The sequence below is a fragment of the Tachysurus fulvidraco genome, chromosome 10, assembly GCF_022655615.1.
Source record: "Tachysurus fulvidraco isolate hzauxx_2018 chromosome 10, HZAU_PFXX_2.0, whole genome shotgun sequence".
Lineage (NCBI taxonomy): Eukaryota > Metazoa > Chordata > Actinopteri > Siluriformes > Bagridae > Tachysurus > Tachysurus fulvidraco.
The window spans coordinates 8,002,976-8,024,769 of NC_062527.1; the positions used below are offsets into that span (position 1 = coordinate 8,002,976).

At 36.5% G+C, this 21,794-nt stretch overlaps 1 protein-coding gene across 3 annotated transcripts in view; it reads left to right on the forward strand.

Moving 5' to 3' along the window:
* Positions 1–993: 993 nt before the first annotated feature.
* Positions 994–21,794, forward strand: part of ptprz1a (protein tyrosine phosphatase receptor type Z1a) — a 44,707-nt gene continuing 23,906 nt past the window's right edge. The window contains exons 1-5 of one of the 3 annotated variants that reach the window (XM_027173409.2): positions 994–1,432; positions 15,415–15,486; positions 20,194–20,373; positions 20,637–20,788; positions 21,221–21,316. In XM_027173409.2, coding sequence (XP_027029210.2) covers positions 1,381–1,432; positions 15,415–15,486; positions 20,194–20,373; positions 20,637–20,788; positions 21,221–21,316 — 552 coding nt within the window. In that variant the 5' untranslated portion in view covers positions 994–1,380. The remainder of the gene's footprint in view (positions 1,433–15,414; positions 15,487–20,193; positions 20,374–20,636; positions 20,789–21,220; positions 21,317–21,794) is intronic. The other 2 variants (XM_027173408.2, XM_047819822.1) reach the window with 2 other exon arrangements.

Sequence of the window (21,794 nt, forward strand, 5' to 3'; positions counted from 1 at the left end):
TTCTGTAAATATACAAAAAAGAGAGATCCAAAATGAGTTGAAGGCTAAAAACAAACAAAACAAAGACATTTTTCACACAGTACTTGTAAAAACTATATAATCACGTATTCTTTCTAAAAAGTGATTATTATATGTGAACAAATTTATGGAAGACAGTAAACATGTAGAAAGAACTTCATAGCCACATATAGCACAGAAACCCAACACAATTACCTGTAAGATAACATTGTGCAAACACACACACACACACACACACACACACACACACACACACACACACACACACACACACACACACACACACACACACACACACACACACACACACACACAGAGAGAGATATCACATTTGATGGCTATAGCTTTCATTTATTCAGGGTCACTGATGATCTACTAGTTACCATTTTGCTAGTCCATTTGACTTCACCGAGTTCTTCAAGTTGAGAGGTCACTGGTTATTGTAAAGAGAGAGAGAGAGAGAGAGAGAGAGAGAGAGAGAGAGAGAGAGAGAGAGAGAGAGAGAGAGAGAGAGAGAGAGAGAACTCTATTTTTCAAATAATCTATTTTTAATTTATTCTAATTTTTATATTTTTTAACACTAATTGAGAAGACAAATATTCAGTTAAGTGATTTCAATTAAAAACACGGATATATATTTTTTTTTTTTACTTTGTTTTATCTCACTTTAGGGATGAAAATGTATCCTGGTGTAAATGTTGTGCATCCTGTTTTTATCAAACTTATCCATGTTTTTATTCAAGAAAACCTCCATCTGAATCCTGCAGTCTGTGGGCGGCGCGCGCACATGCTTCATGTACCGGGTAACGACTCATTTAACTGAGTCGATTCTTCGGAACAAATCCGTTGAAGTGAATCGAACTACAATTTTTTTTTATTCGATTGAATTAGCACTGTGTGTATACCAAACACCCTGAAAGCACCGGACATACTGAAAGCACAGTCTACTCTTTTTCATACAGTAACTATAACCACAATACAAAAATTGCCTATACTTGTTTCAGGCTGTATTGCCACTTGTTACAGTTTTCTACTTAACTATCGTACTGTATAATGTGTGAGTCGTTTTGAAGAAGATCCATATGGGGAAACAGTGTAAACAGTCAGAGGTTTGATTTTTGAATCGAGTCAACCTATTTTGAAAGAGTCGGCCAAAAGGAATCGACTCATAAGTGAATCGCCCATCACTCGTATCGGCTCGGACACTAGAGTGCGCGGAATGGCGCTTGTGTGGAAATCGTGACAGGGACATCAAACTCTTGCATCAAACAAATGTGATTTTATTCAGCTCGTCGGACGTGGAGATTCCTGATATCTCGTTAAACCCGACGGTTCCTCAACACAAATCTATGCGAGCAGAATATGGAAACATTGGACAGCAAATGTGTGCTTCTGTTAGTCATCTGTCAACTAGGTGCGTATCTGAAGTTTCTGTCTTTCTTTACTTTAAAAATCTGAAGAAATCAAACCCCCCTGCGTTAAAAGACCATTTAATGTGTTTCAGCACCGAATGTTCCAGCTGCACACCAATGATATTGAAGGTGTTAACTTTAACACTATAAGTGTTAAACACCATAAGAGTGAATTAAACTTTGGTGCGCTTTTTCCTTGCGCGTTTATCCTGTGCGCAACCGCACACTTCTTGACGCAGACTATATATTAGTGATAAAAGGAAAACAGACTCGGTCACAGAACAAGTGAAATCCTTGTCTAAAATGTAAAAATAAGGTTTAGTATGTTTTGTAGTTTTAACTGATTTATATATTTAAAAAAATCTCTATAATGAGTATCTGGTCATGTGTGAATATGGATCATCTGGCTTGGGTACAATTCTTTCATTTTCCTTTCTTTTTCCCCTCCCTAATCTCTAATAATTGTGCTTTGTTACTGTTTGATTGATTTGAAGACAGAATTGGATTCATTTAACTAAGTCTTAGATGATCTATCCTGCACCTCTGTGTTTTTTAGTGGATGCTGCTGACATCAGTGCAAAAATGCTTCAGGGGCTTGAGGTCAAGTTCATGATCTTGAATCACACAGAGACCCGAATTAAATGCTTTGTTCATATATAAATATGATATTTATAATAATGAAAGCAAATGGATCTATGTTATATGTTAGAGTGTAAACTTAGGATATAGATATATAGAAGTTAGGTATAGATAAATATTTAGAGGTTGAAATAAGACACAGTCTTTAACGACTGTGTCTTTGTGAAATGTAGGAGATTTGTTAATGTTAGTGTTAAATGAGGGTAGAAATACAAATAAGCCACTATTATCTCACCCAAACTGTTTTATTAAAACAAAACAAAACACATAAAAAAAACCTGATGTTGTACACATAGACCCTTGAAGCCAGTCAAAAGCCAATTTGCTAAAGAGATGCAAAAGTCTTTTTGTACCCCAGCTTGTGAACCTGAGTAACTTTTCTGTTGTGAATTGAATAACAATCAAGGTTTTAGCAGTCTTTGCTCTTTGGAAACTTACTCTGGGACAGTAAGGATGGTCTGTGCTCCAAAAAAGCTCAGCTGTAGCCCTCTACCCTCAGCTCCATCTTTTTCACCCCTTTCAATTGGTGCTCTCAATGACGCTTTCATGAAATCTCTGGCACAAAGAAAGGCTCAACCTTTTGGAACGCATAAGACTTAGTGGAAGAAGAGTGCGTGGACTTATGAATGAAATGTAGACTTTCACACCATCTGTTTTCCCAAGTGTGGCACTATAGATAAATTTCCCCCCTTACTTATTGGGCACTGGTCTGTTTTTTCCACTGAAAAAGCCTCGTGTTGTTTTTGAACACGGAGCTTGTGACAGATGGCGACTGTAGACTGCAGAGCTGTCAGTCAAAAAGGCATTTAGGTTCCACGAGTCCCCTTCCACATGACTTGTGTGTACGTACCTACAGTATGAAGGGTATGTGGCAGTGTGTGTGGAACCACATGCTCCAGTTAGTTTGATGCTCACTCAACTGTTTGCATGGTTTCAGTAAGACACTGTGTTTTTCTGTCATTTATTATTAGTGTAATTTAAAATTACTCTATATCACATTTATAGATGGAAATTTAATAGTGAAAAAGTTCCTCTAAACATGTCCCCTAAAGCAACTCTTGTTCTTTCCTGTCTTTCTTTCTTACTTTCTTGAGCTGGTTAGGCATTCAGACTCACCCAACCCAGTCTCTTTGCTAGTGAAAAAGGGGAGCAGATTTCTTCTCAGTGGCAAAGCGGGCATTTTGATGACCAGATTAGTTGGTATTAGCCCCAAGCGTATTCACTCAGGCATGCAGAGGGGAACACAGTGGGTCTCTCAGCCTTGTCTCTCCTCTACGGGACAGTAAGCAGGCCATAGCTGAATGGAGCAGGCAGGCACCGTGCGAGAGCCAAATCCCCATGCTGGACAGCCCAAGGCTCTGGGCCTAGGTCCCCTGGTGAATTATGCTGTCAGCTGCTTGATTTGTTATGTGCCTGGCTGGCAAGAGGCGACCGGTGCTTGCGGGCACACAGTCACACAGAGAGTCAGGCAGGGAGGGGGAGTGCATTGTATATGGCATGTGAGTGTGACACTCAGACGGGCCCCTGATTTGTAGCAGAAGCGATGGAGAAGTACTGAGGGGGGGTGGGTGGATGGGTTTAAGTACCTTTGTGTGTGTCTGTGTTTGTGCTCTGTGTGGGTGTATGATTTGTACCCATCATGAGAGTGTCAACTGCCCTGGGACCTTGCTGGCTGCCCTGTCTCTGTCTCAGCCAACAGGACTGGGAGCACCGATTTTTTAGCCTTCTATAGAAAAGTTTTCAAATACTTCTACACACAACAATTTTTCCTCACATCTCTGCCTTACTCTTCTCTAACATTTCTTTCTCTTTCTCTTCCTTTCATACTGCTCCTTTGATCTACTTTCTTTATTTCTTGTCTTATGGCCTGAATTCATTTTAATTTAAGTCACGTACCTTACATTTTTATCTTGATAACAAAACAGCTTTTTTGTCACTTTATGTTTTAGTCCTTTGACCTATGCGATTTTCTAATTTCTAATTTCCTGTGCCCTATTTTGCTACATACAGTGCTCATCTATCTTTTTCTTCCCCAGGGCTTTGCGCTGTCACATATCCCTTTTTGTTTCGATCTCTTTCACTCGTGTACTCTGTATCTTCATCATGATGTGTGTGGTGTGCTGGTGCCCCGGTGCTTCTTTGCCAGGAGGGTCAGTGGCCTTGACTAGCCACTTAATTAATGTCGGCTGAGCAGAGCTGTCTCAAAGGCCAGCTCACATCAGTAATTTGAGAGAACAACAGGAGTCCTGTTGAATGGCTGGTAAAGAAGCGTCAAGCTCTCCTTCTCTTCTTTAGGGGTCTGGAGGTGTGTGGTCTAGAAGTGTCTCAGATATTGATGGTCCCTGATTGAGACAAGAATATCAATGAAAGAAGTGGAAGTTAACAAAAAGCCTGTATGTTAGCAGCAATAATGTGGAAGAATCTGTAAGGACATACATCAGGAATGTATACTTTGGACATAGATGTAAGAATCAAATTACCTGGTCCATTCTAGTGTCATTAACTGAATAGTGCCTTATAATTCTTCCTTGGTGCATTTTGCTTTATAACTTTGGTAACTCTTTAGAGTCAACAGATTAAGACTAAGTTTCTGAATGCAGGTGATGAATGAAGCTCAGGTTCTGTATTGTTGCTTCTTTCTTTAACACCTCTTAACTGGGTGCATATTTTAGAGCAAACATGTACTGTACAATGATCTCTGTCATCTCATTGGGTTAATTGCTACTTCCACAAAAACAACACACTTAATAGTGTTCATTCTACTGAACATCCTGTTTTGCTTGTTCTTAGTGCTTTTGACATGCCAGTGGACATGTGATCATACAGTATGCAGACGGGAAGCTTGACAAACTTGACCATCTTGTGCTGTAAAAGCTTCTGTTTGCTGGGCTGGGGTAAACAGAAACAGAAAACAGCAAATGACAGTTAACAGTAAATGTTGTACACACACATTGTGTGTACAATACATATATATACATATATATATATTGAAAAAGCTCACCAAAATTATTTGGACTCCTGACCATGATGTGTGCTTATTCTAAATCATTCCTTAGGCATTAACTCAAGGTTGGTCCCCATGTTTCACTACATTTTGCAATGTGGCTATGGGGATTTCTGCTCATTCATCCACAGCCATAAGCCAGGCCAGATGATTATGTCAGGTGAGAAGTCTTGGTACAGTCAATATTCCAATTCATCCCTAAGGTTTCAGTAAGGTTGAGATCAAGAATTTGGCCACTCCAACCTTATCAAACCATGTCTACCTATGTGATAGACAATTGTCACATGTGATTGTCAGTTGCCCACATACCATTTGCCATATTGTGTATGTAATCCCAATGATCAGAATGCTTAGCCGTTAGAGATTTGTTAACTTCAAGCGTTATTTGCTGGCATGATGCTGGTGTAATGCTAATTTGGCTGGATGTAAGTCATTATTTTCCACTTCTCACCCAGTTTGTCTGTTTTCACAGTTAAAAATGTATGATTATATGCTGGCATGGTTGAAGTTTGGCAACATGGGGCAATTTTACGTGACATTTACAATCTGTCATTGGAAAATCATTTCCCACTTATTTATAACCTGCATGAAGGTTTTATTTATTTGTCTTAAACTGTGATATGAATGTCTTAAAAAAAGTAAGGCATTGTACAATTTGTACAACACTGGTTTTGTCTATATGCTGCCTATATTCTGTTTATATTCATTAATGTATGTCAGACCTGCGGTCAATTCTCAGAATAAAATGTTCTTCTAACATATCTTCTAACTGTATGTCAATATAAAAATGTCACTGTGCTGTGCTGCATTGCACACAACTGGTTTTATAGAGATGGAAATGTCACAAATATGAGTGCGAATGCATATGACATTGCAATGGGATCATGACCTTAGGACTCGTATCTCAAAGAAAGACAGTTTACAACAGTGTTGTGAGTAAAAAAGTCAGGCTTGGTTGAGTAGCCAGTTTGGGCCAATAAACATCCCTGTCTGGAAACAGTGTGACAGAGTGAATCACTGAATTGATCCTTTTTAGTTTTAGTCAAGGCAAAGCCTGCCCAGAGTGCATAGCACTCCTCCAGTTATCCAGTCTTTCATCATGTGAGAATCTGTGCCCTTTTCAATTAGGATACCACTCCAAATAGCTACTCGCCTGGGTGCTCAAGGCCATCAAAGAAATAATGGGAGATTTTCAGAGGCTTTTAATGAGGCTGCTTCTCAGTTCACCCTGTCTACACTGTGTAGTCCAGGGAAAACCGCTGTGCCTTAAAGCAGGTGAAAAGCAATTAGCAAGCAAGCTCTTGTCTCAGATCACCAACTGTTTTTTCTCTCTTTCTCCTTATATGGTTTTGAATATTTTACTGAACTGAGCCTAAATGAATGAATGACATGAGACAAAATTGTGGTGAGATGGACTGTTTAGCTGAGAACCCCAAAGCACTTCTCACATTTTTCAGAAAGCAATATCCTTCTTTTTGGCAGCCAGTTTGTTGGGATTTAGCAGATGATAAGTAATTGCTTGATCACACATTAAAAACATGTTGTGTCTGGCTATTTGAGACTAATTAAAGATGATTATCTGTGCTGTTAGTTTTAGAACCGTCTTTAAAATGTTCAGGCCCAGTTTAGCTTTGGATCATTATCTTACATTAGATAAATTAGGACTAATCCGAATTTATGTTATATTCAGCATAAGCAATAAGTTAAATATTTAACAGCAACATATATGCTAACTTAGCAGCAGTCACGCCAACAATTAAAAATTTTAGCCTAGCTTTTTCCAAGTCAATGCTTTAAAACACTATTATATAATTGTTACTATTCCAATTGAAATGGTGTTTAGACAAAATAAAAGGTGTTTATACTTCTGTGGCAGAATCATGTTTTGAGGTGTTTAAATAATTGAATTAGATTGTTACAGAACATTCAACAGCATTAACTGGCCAATACAAGAAAATATTAAAAAAAAACCCAGAGATAGACAGGTGACCTTCTCTTTTCCTCCTTTATAACAAATTATTGGGAAGAAATGCAGCCAATAAAGTCAAAGTATTATTCTGGACACACACAGCTAGCTAACCTCTAGTTCATAAGCTCCTCAGATGTAAATCTTTTCACAATTAAATAAAATTTTCACAATTAAAATGTTAAATGCCACAGATGTAGAACATTGTGTTATATAGCACAGGTCTGGTAGATAAGATACTAGGTAATATACTACTCAATTTTACAAATGTGCTTTTAATGGTAAATGCTAAATCATGTTAAACATGTAGTTAATTTTGTTTCTTTGGATGTAATTTTAACTCCATTATATAGTTTACTCACTGTCTAATATACTGCATAATATATGAAGATTAGAGTAACAGTCACAACATTATTCCATTCCAAGTCCCAGTGTCCCTGTCATCTCTGACAAAGGGAATACAGATGAGATGTGATGTTTTTAAGGACTTTTACCAATTAGTCTGCTTAGCTTAGCACTGCTTTTAGTTTGATCACCTGTATGACCAGTCAAACACATTGATACACCATCTCTACCCGCTTTGCAAACAAGTTTTTTCTACACCACAGTATGTCCAGACCACACCGGCACTAAGCTCATTCATATACATGTATAGGAAAGGACGTCTCAGCTGACATGTAAGGTTTTATTGATAGATATTTTCTGGATAGCTGTTTATTCAATACATATGTGCTTAATGTGTTGATTCTACTATGTGGTCATCAAATCTGAAAAAGAACCATAATTACAACATTCCATTAGTTGTTTAGGACCTTATTTTTTGTGTTTCTTGATCAATATTTCTCTCAATCCCAGACTGCCTGTTTTAATTAAATATCATTTGGACACAGCCAACCCGATTAATATTACCCATTACTATACTCGTACACTGAAGATCCATACTGTCTAATAGACAAGCAATCCGAACTTCATGCATAGTACTCATTCTGATACAGACAGCTTACCAGTTACTTGAAAAACATGTGAAATCAAGTATTTACTACTGCATTACTGCAGTCAGATGGACAAGAACTGTGAGACATGGATATCCTCTTGTTGCGTGACCAAGAACGTTGATACAATGTGAATTGAATGCTTAGTATAAGTAGATACTAGTGCTGTGTGGTGACTGGTGTTTTATATAATTTTAAAGCTTATTCAGCTGCTGAATTCGAACAGTAGAGGTGAATGTGGGCCAGTGCTCAGATTACTCTTTGCCACCCTGAAAAGAAAACAGGACACTGTAAATGCATGAAGGCACTGAGTAAGGAGTTGGACTTCTGTTCTAGTGCTAGAGTTACAGTGGATTAGAAGGAACAGTGTCTGTTTGTTTTTGTTCCAGCCTCAGTCTTCATGATTCCCTGCATTTGGCACTAGAGGCCCTCTTACAGGGATAGTACAGGGGGCATGTGTGACTGAGAGGGGTATTCACTAAATAAACCTGCTCAGTGAAACTGTCTCTTAAATCACATTAAAGCTCTGTTCCTCTATAAACAATGTGTTCACATGGGCTTTGTGTTTAAAACACTCCCTGGCTCATTGTAAATGTTTACAGATATTTTACAGACTAGGTAGTTTTATTTTTAGAAGCGTATCGCTATCAAAATGTTATAAATAAACCGGTGAAATGGTAATCTATTCCAGTATGGAAATTTCCCACTCCTATATACAAAAAGGGTGAAACAAGCAGCTTTTCCTTCAGGAAGTTCTAAAGTTTACCTAATGGCTGAGCACAACAAGGATTGTGTACACATGACAAAAGGCAGCATTCAAGGGTGACTGGTAAGAGATGTGCGGCTTAGTAAAGAGAAAGGAAACTGGGTAAAGTGATATAAACTTGCAGGGAGTCTGTGTGAATGAAGCTGGACTGGTGCTGTGTCCATGACAATGAGTGAGGGATGGAGGGAAGTTGCAATGGCCAGAGGGCATGTAGAGATCTGCTTGTTTTCCAGGATGAATGTAGCTACATTACTCGCATGCTGATTGGCAACCTGTGCTGTTAGTGATAGGAGATAAAAATGGCACGTTGTACTTTTTGCCTTTGTAGTTGAATGAAAAAAGCCAACCAGAAATTATAAAAGGAATAAAGGGGAAAAAGTTTAAATATCATAAAGATTTTCTTAATGCTTTCACTTTCCACAGTTACATTCCTTGCAATAAATGCTACTAAATAATGCTATATGCTTTAAGATAGACGACTGAATAATATGCTGCGAGTTTAAAGGGTTATATATGTACTGTATATTAGTCATATACATATATTACCACATTCTGATTATCAATAAGTTGTTCATCATAAATATATTATTTAGCAACAGTACGTAGTGTATATTACTATAAAATGAACACTAGTAACTGTACAAACCTGGGCTGTAATCAGGACTACCATTGTCAGATCCAAGTCAAGGACTAGCTGAGATCCGCTCAAGGCTAAGTATTAAGGGGGTCAAGGTAGAGTCTTAAGAAGGTCAAGGCCAAATCCAAATGAAAGTCAAGATTGAGACCAACAAATCCCTTTTGAAAGCAAAGCCTTTACCCTAACTACTTGGCTTTATTTGTTCATTGTGTGATTGATTTCATTCATTTCACATCATTCCGTGATATTTTATGGAAGATTTTTTATGGAAATTTTTTATGGATATTTTATGGAAGATTTTTTTTTTCCACAAAGAAAAGACAACAGAGACAGTTGAGGTACTCTCAGATATAACCAAGACCATATTTTGCAGAACAAATGCCTGCTACAGAGCATTTTAAATGGGAACAAACCCAACATAAGTCCAAATAAACACACAAAACCTCTCAAGACCGGACTCGAATCCTAAACGCTTAGTACAAACATACACCTGCAGTCTTATTTAGGAACTTTTGGTCCTGATGGCACAACAACACAACACAAACAACACAACACAGCACAGCACAACACAGCACAGCACAACACAGCACAACCCAAACAACACAACACAGAACAAAACACCACACAGCACAACACAGCACAACACAACACAATACAGCACAACACAACACAAAACAACACAATACAACACAACAACACAACACAAACAACACAGCACAGCACAACACAAAACAACACAACACAACACAGCACAACACAGCACAAGACAAAACAACACAACACAGCACAGCACAACTGAGCACAAAACAACACCGCACAGCACAACACAGCACAGCACAACACAAAACAACACAATACAGCACAACACAACACAACACAAAACAGCACAGCACAATACAAAACAACACAACACAACACAACTCAGCACAACACAACACAGTGCAAAGCAACACAAAACAATAGACACACACACAACACACACACAAATTGCTTTGGGCTAATGGCACACATGGGGTTTTGGCAGCTTGGAGGATTTCTGTTGATAGCTTCCAGGTCTTGCTTATCTGTTCCTAGTTAGACAAGAATACACAACAAATATCAGTGCTATACAAAGTAAGAAAATGCTTTCCTGATTTTTTCCCATTGCTATGATATTAGCTATTACCTAGGCATAATATACATTTATATGACATTTCTATATATTTATATTTATTTATAAAATAAATGGAATATGTTGTGGCATAGACATTGTGAGCAAAACATGTCCTTGAGATTTCATGCAGCTTTAACACATAACACATTTATTATTTGAATGATTAATTGTGGAGAATATGGACAATATACAGTACTATATAATCAGTTTGCTCTCTAGCCAGTTATTTCACCAAATTATTTTCTAGTTCTCTGACCAAATGTTCTCATTTTGGTTGTAAAAGGAGTACTTTAGCAGCCGGAACCCTTACAGGCCACCTAATGTCCCATGGTCTTTCTCCACTTTGTTCTCTAAAGTGTCCGTTCTTTATCTGCCACTTCTGCTGCATCCATTTAATGTAGGCTGGGCTTTTAAGTGCCGCTCAGTGCCACATGTCTGGAGTGGAGACTCAGTCTCTCTGTCCTCTTTTTCTCAATATGCTTTAAAGAGGTATAGCAGTATTACTGCAAACAAAGCCTGCCATTGTTTATTTTGTCAGTCTTACTTTTCTATTCCTTTTCTACATCCTGTATCATGGAAGCACATTTGTCCTTAATGAATTGGCTTACACCAAATATTGTGCTGCACATTAATTCAGTATGTATAAAAGTGACAACAATAACAGTGACAACGTTACAAATTAAATTTTAAAGCTCTTTCATATTCTTTTTTTCTTTTCTAACACATCAGGACACCTGAATCCTTGTTTGGAATTTGATAAAAGTCTCTGTGTTTCCAGTTATAAATACATAGTGAGGTATAAAAACATTGTACATCTGAGTGTATTGTTCAATAGAATGTGTAGAGTTTAGAAAAACATCCCAACTTTCTGGACTACACTAGATGAGATTTTTCCCATTTTGCAGGCACACTAACATGCAACACACATGCAAATCTAATGCAAGTTTCCATCAGTAGGCAAAACACTGATCACTATGCACTGATCACTAACCCTAACCCTTTTTAAATCTGCATTAAACTGTATCACATAAGTATGCAAAATTTTGCTCTTGTGTTGAGTTAAACTCCATAAGAGCAACTTGTTGAGACATTCTTATGTCTGTATTGTTCATCTACAGTACTTATAGTTTTGCATTTGCATTGTAGTCAGAGAATTTGCTCTAAGACATATATATTAAATTTTGCATTTGCTGCAATTTTTTGCATTTTGTATTTTGCAATGAAAATCTCCCAGAGAAGACATGAGAAAGAAACATTGAGAGAAACTAGATTCAAATCGAATCCGTCATCTTCTAGCTGACACCATGAGTAATTACTGAACCATATGCTATAACGTCAAACAGTACTAAGGGGTGTTCAAAGTCTGTACACAGCAATTGTAGTACATAAAGTTTAGGTTCAAAACACACTGGACTATACATTTCAAGTGCAGTTCAGCTTCAGCAGCTAAACACTGATTTTTATTCAATAACAAACATATCATGATTAAGAGGTTTGCATATTTTTTTAGGTATTTTTGGAACTTCCCAAAACCAGGATGACATTTTCAGCCTCCATTTTATTCTTTCTGTATCAGGGTGAGAATATGGGCTCTCTCAGTGTGTGTGTGTGTGTGTGTGTGTGTGTGTGTGTGTGTGTGTGTGTGTGTGTGTGTGTGTGTGTGTGTGTGTGTGTGTGTGTGTGTGTGTGTGTGTGTGTGTGTGTGTATGGATGGATGTGTGTGGGTGTCTGTTTGCCAGAATCTCACAGGGACTCCATAATCCTCTTATTTTTATGCTCACTACAGATTTTTCTGATATCATACATGTTAAAACTCAAGCCTACAGTCTATATACCTATACAACTGCAGATGCATGACAGTCTAGAGAACAAAATACATTGTATATTTTATATGTAAAAACAGTTTACATGAAAGCATATTGAGACGATTGACAGAAAACACAAAGCCCTGTTGTCCTGCAGTAAAGATGCAGCAGGTTGTTGAACCGTTCTGTTCACTTCTGTTTCCGTGAAGGGGGAATTGAGCTATCATCAGTGCTGCTTGGCACAGAACATGTGTGTTGATTGAGTGAAAGAGTATATGGGTCCTGGTAGACAAAAGCGAACACACAGGAAGTTGGATGCTACACCTAGCCCTTTATAGCCCTGATACTAATCTTATTATGATCATGTTCATGCTGAGTAATTGGGCCAGAACACACACTGGGTCAGTGGTTCTGGACAAAAGCAAATTTGTTGAATACTGATTTAATTTTCTCTATTTAATAAATTATTTCAAGAAATTCAGTACCATTAAGAAAATGCCATTTTATACTAATTCCTTAGGTATGTATTTTTTTACTTCATTTTTATAAGAAAGCCAAGAGCTCATAAATTCTCATCTGATACTTACAGTGATAGAAGGGAAATGTTTTGTAACGCAGCAATTCCCTCAACAACCTCCAGTCAAATGACCATTAACATTGCTGCAATTCAATACTATTGTCATCATACAGAGTGCTAACATCATTACTCTAGCTGCTTTAACATGTTAGTTTTCTAGCTTCTGTTCCAAACAAAGTGTAGACAATGTACCAAATAGTATTATCTAGAAGACATTAGAGACTTGTCTTTAGAAATGCAGTCAGAAAGGTTTGTATGTCCACGAGAAACTTATATAAATTACTTAAAACCGTACTTTGTTTCTTCTTATTAATCTCATTGCAACAACTAGTGTCATAACATAATGGTAAGCAAATACTGATGGAGATTAATTAATTAATCATTCATTCATTCATTCATTCATTCATTAATTCATTCATTCATTCATTTTGAGTATTTACATTATCCTGGTCAGGGTCACAGTGGATCCAGAGACTAGACTGAGAACACTGGATGCAAGACAAGAGAGCATCCTAGATACTGTATAAGGCCAGTCCATCAAAAGGCAACAACAACCAGCCCACTTCAGGCATGTTTTTTGGGCTGGAGGAAAACCAGAGAACCCAGAGGAAACCCATATTGACAAATGGAGAACATGTGAATATCATTGTATAGAAACCTCGAACCAGGGACCTTGTAGCTGTGAGGCAACACTACTGTGCTGCCTGATTTTGAATAGCTAGGAAAAAAAGACACAGTTTAATGGGAAGGCGCATAGATATGTTAGGTATTTACACAGTGTTACAGCGGCGGTTCTATTACATTTCTGTTAGCTACAGATAACAGTAGATCAAAGCCATAATCCAATGTTGATACTGGATCATCAGGTGCACCAATTCACCTTCACAATGTAAACTATCCTCAGATATAAGCTGGTGCTTGGAATGCAGTCATGTTTCTATTCAAGGGCATTGTTGCTCACGTTGTTCACTTCAGGAAAAGTCATGGGACTCATGGGACCGTTCTTTTATGTGGAAAAAGAGGACATTAGCATAGTGTGGTGTGGGAGCGAAAGAGTAGACAAGAGCTTTAAAAGCTATCTTGTTTAAATTGTTTACTTTGCTTTGCACAATGACGAGAGAAAAGATGAGCCAAGGATTGATAAAACAAAAAAGTCATTGAAAACTAGGGTGTATGCTCATTTTATCCAAACTGCTGAGTAAATAATTCTATAAATGCTAAAATAAACAGATATTTAGTATTGGAATGGGTTGTACTAGTAGCAAAGCCAGGAGTTCTGTGTTAAATCAACACAGTTGGAATATATATTTAGTCCATGCTATATAAACCATTTGGAAATATACACACGAAACACCTTTACTGTACTGTGCTTCCTGGTGGCAGGTGTGTGTACACAGGTGAAGAGACAGAGGAAATGTGACAGGAACTGGAACCACCGTTTTGTTCCATTTAACAAAACCAGTCATATTTGGATATACTTCTTTTCTTTTTTTTAGGACTACATGATAGAGACCTGGCCTACATAGAGACTGCTCTTGCTAATCATTTTGTAATTAGAGCCTCCCAGCGAACGCTATAAATTCTTCACTCACTGCATCTGTGTCGCTCTCTCCTCAGTTTAAGAATACACTTCTTGATGTGACATTTTGTCTTGTCTTCCAGGATGGAATCGTTTTTTTTTTTTAAAACGAATAGTTTATAAATAATCATATCAATATAATGACTTCATAACAATATATCAGTATGACATTTATAAGAACCAGGCAGCCAGAATCTGGAGAAAAATTCAAATACTATGTGAGGCAGCAGTCATCGTAGTAATGTCTCATGTGTCTTATACAGGTTTGTTGATAGAAGAGAGCTAAAGAGAGCTGGAGATGATGAAGGAAAGATTTTTCCTATGAAGATTACTCATGTGTCTATTTTCTGCTTGAATTTAGTCAAATATTTAATCAATACATTTCACCAAGTCAAACATATGGCATTGGTTAAAACTTTTGATTTTGTTTTGTATTATCATTCTAAAATACGCTTGTATTTTTATTTATTTATTTATTTATTTATTTATTTATTTATTTATTTATTTATTTATTTATAGTTTCTGCTTATTGTTGTGAGAATACAGTTGACTTGGCCACATACCAGACATTTCTGTCATGAGCTGATTAGTTCTGGATTCATGTAAAAAAAAAAACAACCTTTTGACATTCACTCACGCATCATCTTCTCATACTGTTACATATAAAAGTTATAACTAAAATGCATAAACATGTCTGTTCTGATTTCCGACCACATATTAGGCATTTCAGTGAGATAATTTCAATTGAGAATTAGATACATTAATAAATCTGGCATCAGTTTTCATACCACATTGTTTCCTTAAATCCACAGTAATTATTGCCAGAGTTTAATTTAACTGAAGTGCTTTTGTATTTTTTTTTTCAGTGGATGTGTCTCAAACCTATGGCTACAGATCACAAAAGAAGCTTACAGAAAATATAGACTGGTCCTACGCAGGTAAGTATTAATGAGTTGCAATCACAAAGAGGGAAGACATTTATCATGCAGCAACATTAAATGTTGAGGACTTGTCAAGGCTTGTACCACATAACACAACAGGTTAAGCTTACTCGTATCTTTTAAATGGAGCAATTAAGTCATGAACTTTCAGCATTGGCTTGTCATGTCCACTGGCTGGGCTTGCGTGTGAATACCTGAATATCTTTATTTAACTTGTACATTTAACTTGTAGCTTTATTTTTAATTACTTATTGTAAGAGCTGCAAAATTTGAAAGGGCCTTTGCATGACTAATGCATTTGTATATAGTTGTATTATTTGTACCAATGCTTAATGTTACAATTATATTACTATATAAAAGAAGGGTCTAATGTGCCAGCTGGAAGTAAATATAAACATTTTCATGGTCTGAAAACACTCAGCTTGCTGCATGTAAAAGTGCAAATAATGTCACGGATAATTCGTTCTAACATAAACCAGGGTGAGATGCTTCAGCTATGATTCATTGAGTGTCTAATATACTTTATACACTTAGCTAGCCTTGGGCTTCAGAATTTTGAAACATTTAGTCTGATTTCCTGACCACACATCTGTATAGGTGCTTATACTGTATGTACACCACTACAGGAAAAGCAACTTTTGAACTTTTTCAAACTCTGTAACAAGCTTTAGAGTACATTGAAAATACAGTATATGGCACTGCATAGGGCATATTGAAATATGTCTATAGCATCAAATCTTTAAATGCTTTTTCTTTTGTCTGATGCAATTATTATAGAGTAAATGTTTTTGCTCTTATTGTGGAAGTGTCACTAGTAGTTCAGCATACTCCATAGAAGTAGAGCTTTGGACTCGTTATATATTTTCAGTTGCATTGAATTCTTTTCTGAATTGAATTAAAGACTTTTGCAGAATTCTGAATCCTATCCCATACGATCTTTTGAAATTCTATAGATAGATGTCTTGTGTACTATAAACTACTAATGACTGTGAGATAATAGCACACTTTGCATTGATATAGCAGTGTCTCATGACCTTGGTGTGGCAAGGCAACATTAATAAGAAAATAAGAACCTGAGTCAAATTTGAGTCAACAGGCTATCACATGTGACTTATGCTACAGATTACCATTTAGTGAATTTTTAGCATAACCCCTTTAATAGGCAGTTGATAGTCAACATACAGTCATGCATCAGGTATGTTTACTGCTGAAACACACACAGAAGAGCTAAATTAATTAACCAGGGTTGTTATTGAAGAAATCTAGCCCATTAAAAGAGTTTATTTGTGACTTATACATTACAGCACATTTTTTGCCTATCCTAACTTGTTAGGAAGCTAGAATAACAGCACAAGGTCAGCCATGAAACTGCATCCAGAAACAGAGAGGGTTAAAGAACTTGCTCAAGGGTCTAACTCTGACAGCTTGGCGGTGCTTTTGCTTGAACTCCCAACCTTCTGCTTAGTAACCCAAATTCTTCAAATTCAGAAAACTACAGTAGCCCAGATATTTGGGCAGTATAAAATAGAGATACATTAAACCACACTGTCTGCATTTACACTTTGGTTACAAACATTTTTTGGATTTTCTTGGATTCTGAATGAGTTCTATTAAACAAGATCTTGGTAGCTGTGGAGAATCTTTTAACCAGCAAAATCAGGCAACCCTATGACCTGTTCTGCAGCGTGAATCGTGTCCCAATGAGCCTCTACTACAATAGAAAAGTGAGCAAATCAAAGCAACACCTGTCATATAGTAACTTTTGATAAAATCTTCATTGAAAAGTGGTCATTAATATTTCTGTGCAATTTAAAATGTATGGAGTTATGAGTGAAGGCTTTTTGAAAATAACCATTTGTTTAATAGCTGTTATAATTCTCTGCCCCTATCGGTGAGCCACTATTGCATTGAACAGTGAGAAATATGACATGAACATTTATTCAGCAGTAAATAACACCTCTGACACTACTGTATGTTATTTTTCACTTCTTTCTTGCTCATTTTTAGCACCATAGAGAAGCCCCTTATTTGTCACACAGCTCTACTTTCAAAAGTAGGCCAGATCTGAAATTCTACTTCATTAAACATGATTGTGACTTATTTTGTCAGCAGATGTAGTACAGCACAGAACAACCTGTCTTAAAAAACACAGTATGTCTTTAATAAAATATGTAATTTTATATATTTCCATAGAGTTAATATTACTCTCACACATTGCTTTTTGTCAGCCCCTCGACTCGTCTGGTGTGTCACAGTAAATCAAATTTGAATGACAGATGAAGTTGGCAAAACAAAGAAGGCATTATCATGCCAGGGATACAGACAAGCATCCAGGCAGATGGGACATTGTTCACTCGTGCTGTCCTGAATGCCAGAGTTTCTGCCACTTAACCCACCCACTTCTCGTTCATGAGTAATTTCAGGATTACCCATAAACCATTCTGATCGATTAATTTCTCTTACTATGGAAATTTACATTTTTGTGATGATCTTAAAAAAGTGTGAGACAATATTATAACTCTCCTATATACAGGTGTAATAAAATAATGTGGTTCGAACAAAACAGCTAAATGCTACGGTATATCATTTCTCACAAGGGTACCAGAGACTTTAGTGAGGAAAACTGAGAGAACCTTTAAGAATTGTTCAATCTGTGTTAACTTTCACTGCCTGTGTCTGATCAATATTGTTTAGTATTTAAATATCATCATTAAAAGTCTTAAAGCCAAGAAATATCTCTTGTTCCTTTTAAGAGAAAGTAAGTGAATGTATTCTAGTTATTTCCCTGCTGGGGAAAGAAATAAACTACTTTTAGGATCTTTTAGAAAGAAATGTTCTTAAGGCAAGTCACACTTGTATCTTACTTATATATATTTATATATAAATATTTATATATATAATTTTTTTTAATTCCCCATTCTTAAATAGGACCTCAAAAGCAATAAAGGGGTTGTTTACTAGAATTCTTTATTCTAATATTACAAAATAATAACTATGAGATTACTCAATTTAACTTTAAAAATTGAGGAATTGATCAAGAAAATTCCTGGCATGAATAGACATTTGTCCCAGCTCCACCAGGGTCATCTATAGACTATTGCAAACTATCAACTCCTCTATAATATTACTGATTTTAATACCAGCTGCTCATCTGTATAACAAAGTTAAAGGTTAAAGTATGATTAACCCATTATGAACACAATAATGACACTTAATGTGCTTATGTGAGGTATTGTCCAAAGATTTGTTTGAGGTGTTTTGAAACCATGATGACAACTAAAAAGCTGTCACAAAAGATGAGAGAAAAGATTATTTCATTGCACCAAAAGGGCAATGGGCAAAAGAAGATTTCTGTGACATCAATGGGAGCATTGTACAGAAGCTCAAAAGTTATGAGACATATAGAGAATTATATGGAGTGATGAAACAAAAAAATCTGGTAAGATTCAAAGGAAAGCAGTTGCAGCATGGAAGCCATCAAACCTCACTGAGCTGGAAGCTTCTGCATGAGAAAAATGGACCATAAGAGAGATGACAGAAGCCTGTCAACACTTACAGAAATAAGCTTATTAAAGGTTATCAAAACAAAAGGAAGCTCCAGGGAGGTTGGGGGTTAAATGATAGTAAATATGGACATTTGTTGCCCGTCGAGAGACTCACTGTATTTGTATGCATTGTGTTAGTTCCCATTAATAGGAGAAAATACTGTTGTTTTTTTAACTGTCAGTCAAGATTATTTGTTACATGTTGTGTGTGTTATGCTATCTAAGCTATCTTAAACAAATGAACTTTATAGATAGTGTGTAATGATTTAACACATCTCTTTATCTACCTTGTGAAAATAAAGAAGTACAAGTTCAAGTTCAAGTTAAAGATAAATGAAAACCTTTAAAAAGCAGGATGTAGATCATTCTACATGATGAAACTTCTTGTAAATGGCCATGGCTGTTGAACTAATGTTAGTATTATATGGCCTAAAGTTTGACTTAAGGTTTGTTAGGTAACAAGCAGATCACAACTGGCTGAAAACTTGATAGCTGGATAATTTCCCCCAAATTACATATAAAATATTGAAACCTGTGATCTTTACTACTTTATAGGCTTTTAGGTGACATCCGATTACATCCGATTACAGGCTATAGTTTACAGCTTATTTCAGTGTGGTAGTGTCTGCTTTTGTTAAAACTGCTAAAAGGTGATCAAGTCCCAACAGAGGGTTAAGGTTAATTTCTGCTTCATTGCTCTTGCTGTATGTTCATATACTCCACTTCACAAGCTGAACACATGGAACTGATCTGCTAAAACTGATATATTGCTGCAGACTGCCAAGAAACAGGACAATGCGACATGCTGTTCTTTGTAATAAACTCTAATGAATGGTTAGAACTACAGATACTAGAGTTAGCGAGCCAGTTAGCTTGTAAACATTGTGAGTAACAATCATCATACATGAAAGTAAGTCTAAGGAATCGGATTATTAAAAGCCATTGCTTTATTGGACTTAATAGCTGTATCAAAAGCTGTATCAACCTGAATATTTACACGAAGATAACTGATTTAAACAATGTACCACATCATGCTGATCATGTTAACTTGGATCCAGGAGGTTTCTAGTTGACAAATAAATTTAAAAAGCGTGTTTATTCTTTCTTTTTACATTGCACATAAAAGAGATGCATATTATACTATGTTAATTCCTTTTAGGAACTTTAAACCAAAACAGATGGTACAAGAAATACCCATCATGCAACAATGCCAAGCAGTCACCTATAAACATCGAGGAGAGCCTGGCGCAGGTCAAAGCTCAGTTTCAGAAGTTGACGCTTGAAGGTTGGGAGCAGCAGACTTCAGAGTCCACAACAGTAAAAAATGATGGCAAGACAGGTATAGCTGTTAATATAACTCATTACTGACTGTGATGATCTTAAAAATATACATTTAAAATATCTATTTGTAAGACTTCATAACCTTCTGGCAAATATGCAAATATGCAGTACCTATCTCCAATACTCAGAACTTGTTACTGTTAAAACTTTAAGTTTCTTTTATTAGTGTTTGATGCATTGATTGCATATTGGCCTTTGATGCATTGTAAGAGGTTTACCTTTTGTGAAAATTTATATGATGTTCTCACTGTCTCTCTCCAGTAACAATAGATGTGGGAGGTGAATTCAGTATAAGTGGAGGAGGATTGAGGTCCACGTTTAGGGTGGGCCGCATTACTTTTCACTGGGGCCGCTGCAACGCCTCCTCTGATGGCTCTGAACATGGCATCAATGGAGTCAAATTCCCATTGGAGGTAAGAGAAAGCCTTCTTTTGATCTCTTCATCCTGTATTATTCCCATAGTACTTTTTTTGAGTGCACTGTTCTTTATAGTGGTTCATGGAAAATCTGAGTTTTAGAGCCCTCTGAAGAATGAAAGGTAAATTGCAATTGTTATGAAAACACAGAGGAACTTTCCTTTTCCCACAACCAATTTCACTGCCCTCCCCTAGTTTTATGGTACGCTTAAAATGATATGATTATTATAAGCCTAGAAACAGGTAAAGATCTTCATCTTTAAATCATCTGAATTTAGACAAAGATCTGACATTCATAGATCCATAAGGATTGAACTGTTTATATGAAGGGTCATGCTATTATGCTGTATATTTTTTTCGATAGTCTGTAAACTTTAAATGACTAAGTTTCTGTGGAATGAAGGGTGATGAAGAATGATATGTATACAGATGCAGATATATTGTTATGAAGCCCATCATCATCAGTCTATAGATGATGCCCTAATGTCTGGAGGACAGATTACTGCTCTTGCTGTATTGTTTGAGGTGAGTTCTAATTTTTTGTGAGTATCTATGACCTGCTACTGTATATCCTTGTGTCGTTAAAGCTACAGAACATGCTTTTAATTTAATTTTATTATAAATTTAATTTGAATGTTCCTGCTGTAAATCACACTGACAAGCCTATAATAGTATAATTACTGTAATAGTAATTCACAGTTACTGCCATGTTAGATGTCGGGTAAAAACTGACAGGAAATTTGTACACATATATATTCTTGCCAGTCATTTGCCAACTTATGGCAAATGCCCTCATGCCCCAACTTTAGTCATTAACAAAGTGCAACAAAAAGGCAACTGGCATAAAAACAGGGAAGAAAACGAGTGTGAGAATATAAACAAAGCTCATGGGATCAATCTGCTATTATAATATCTTGAATAAGTAAATGGATCTGGGTGTGGTGGAGTTTTAACATTTTTCTACATGAACAGTTGAGAAATTCATTTGTTCTCTATTTTTGTA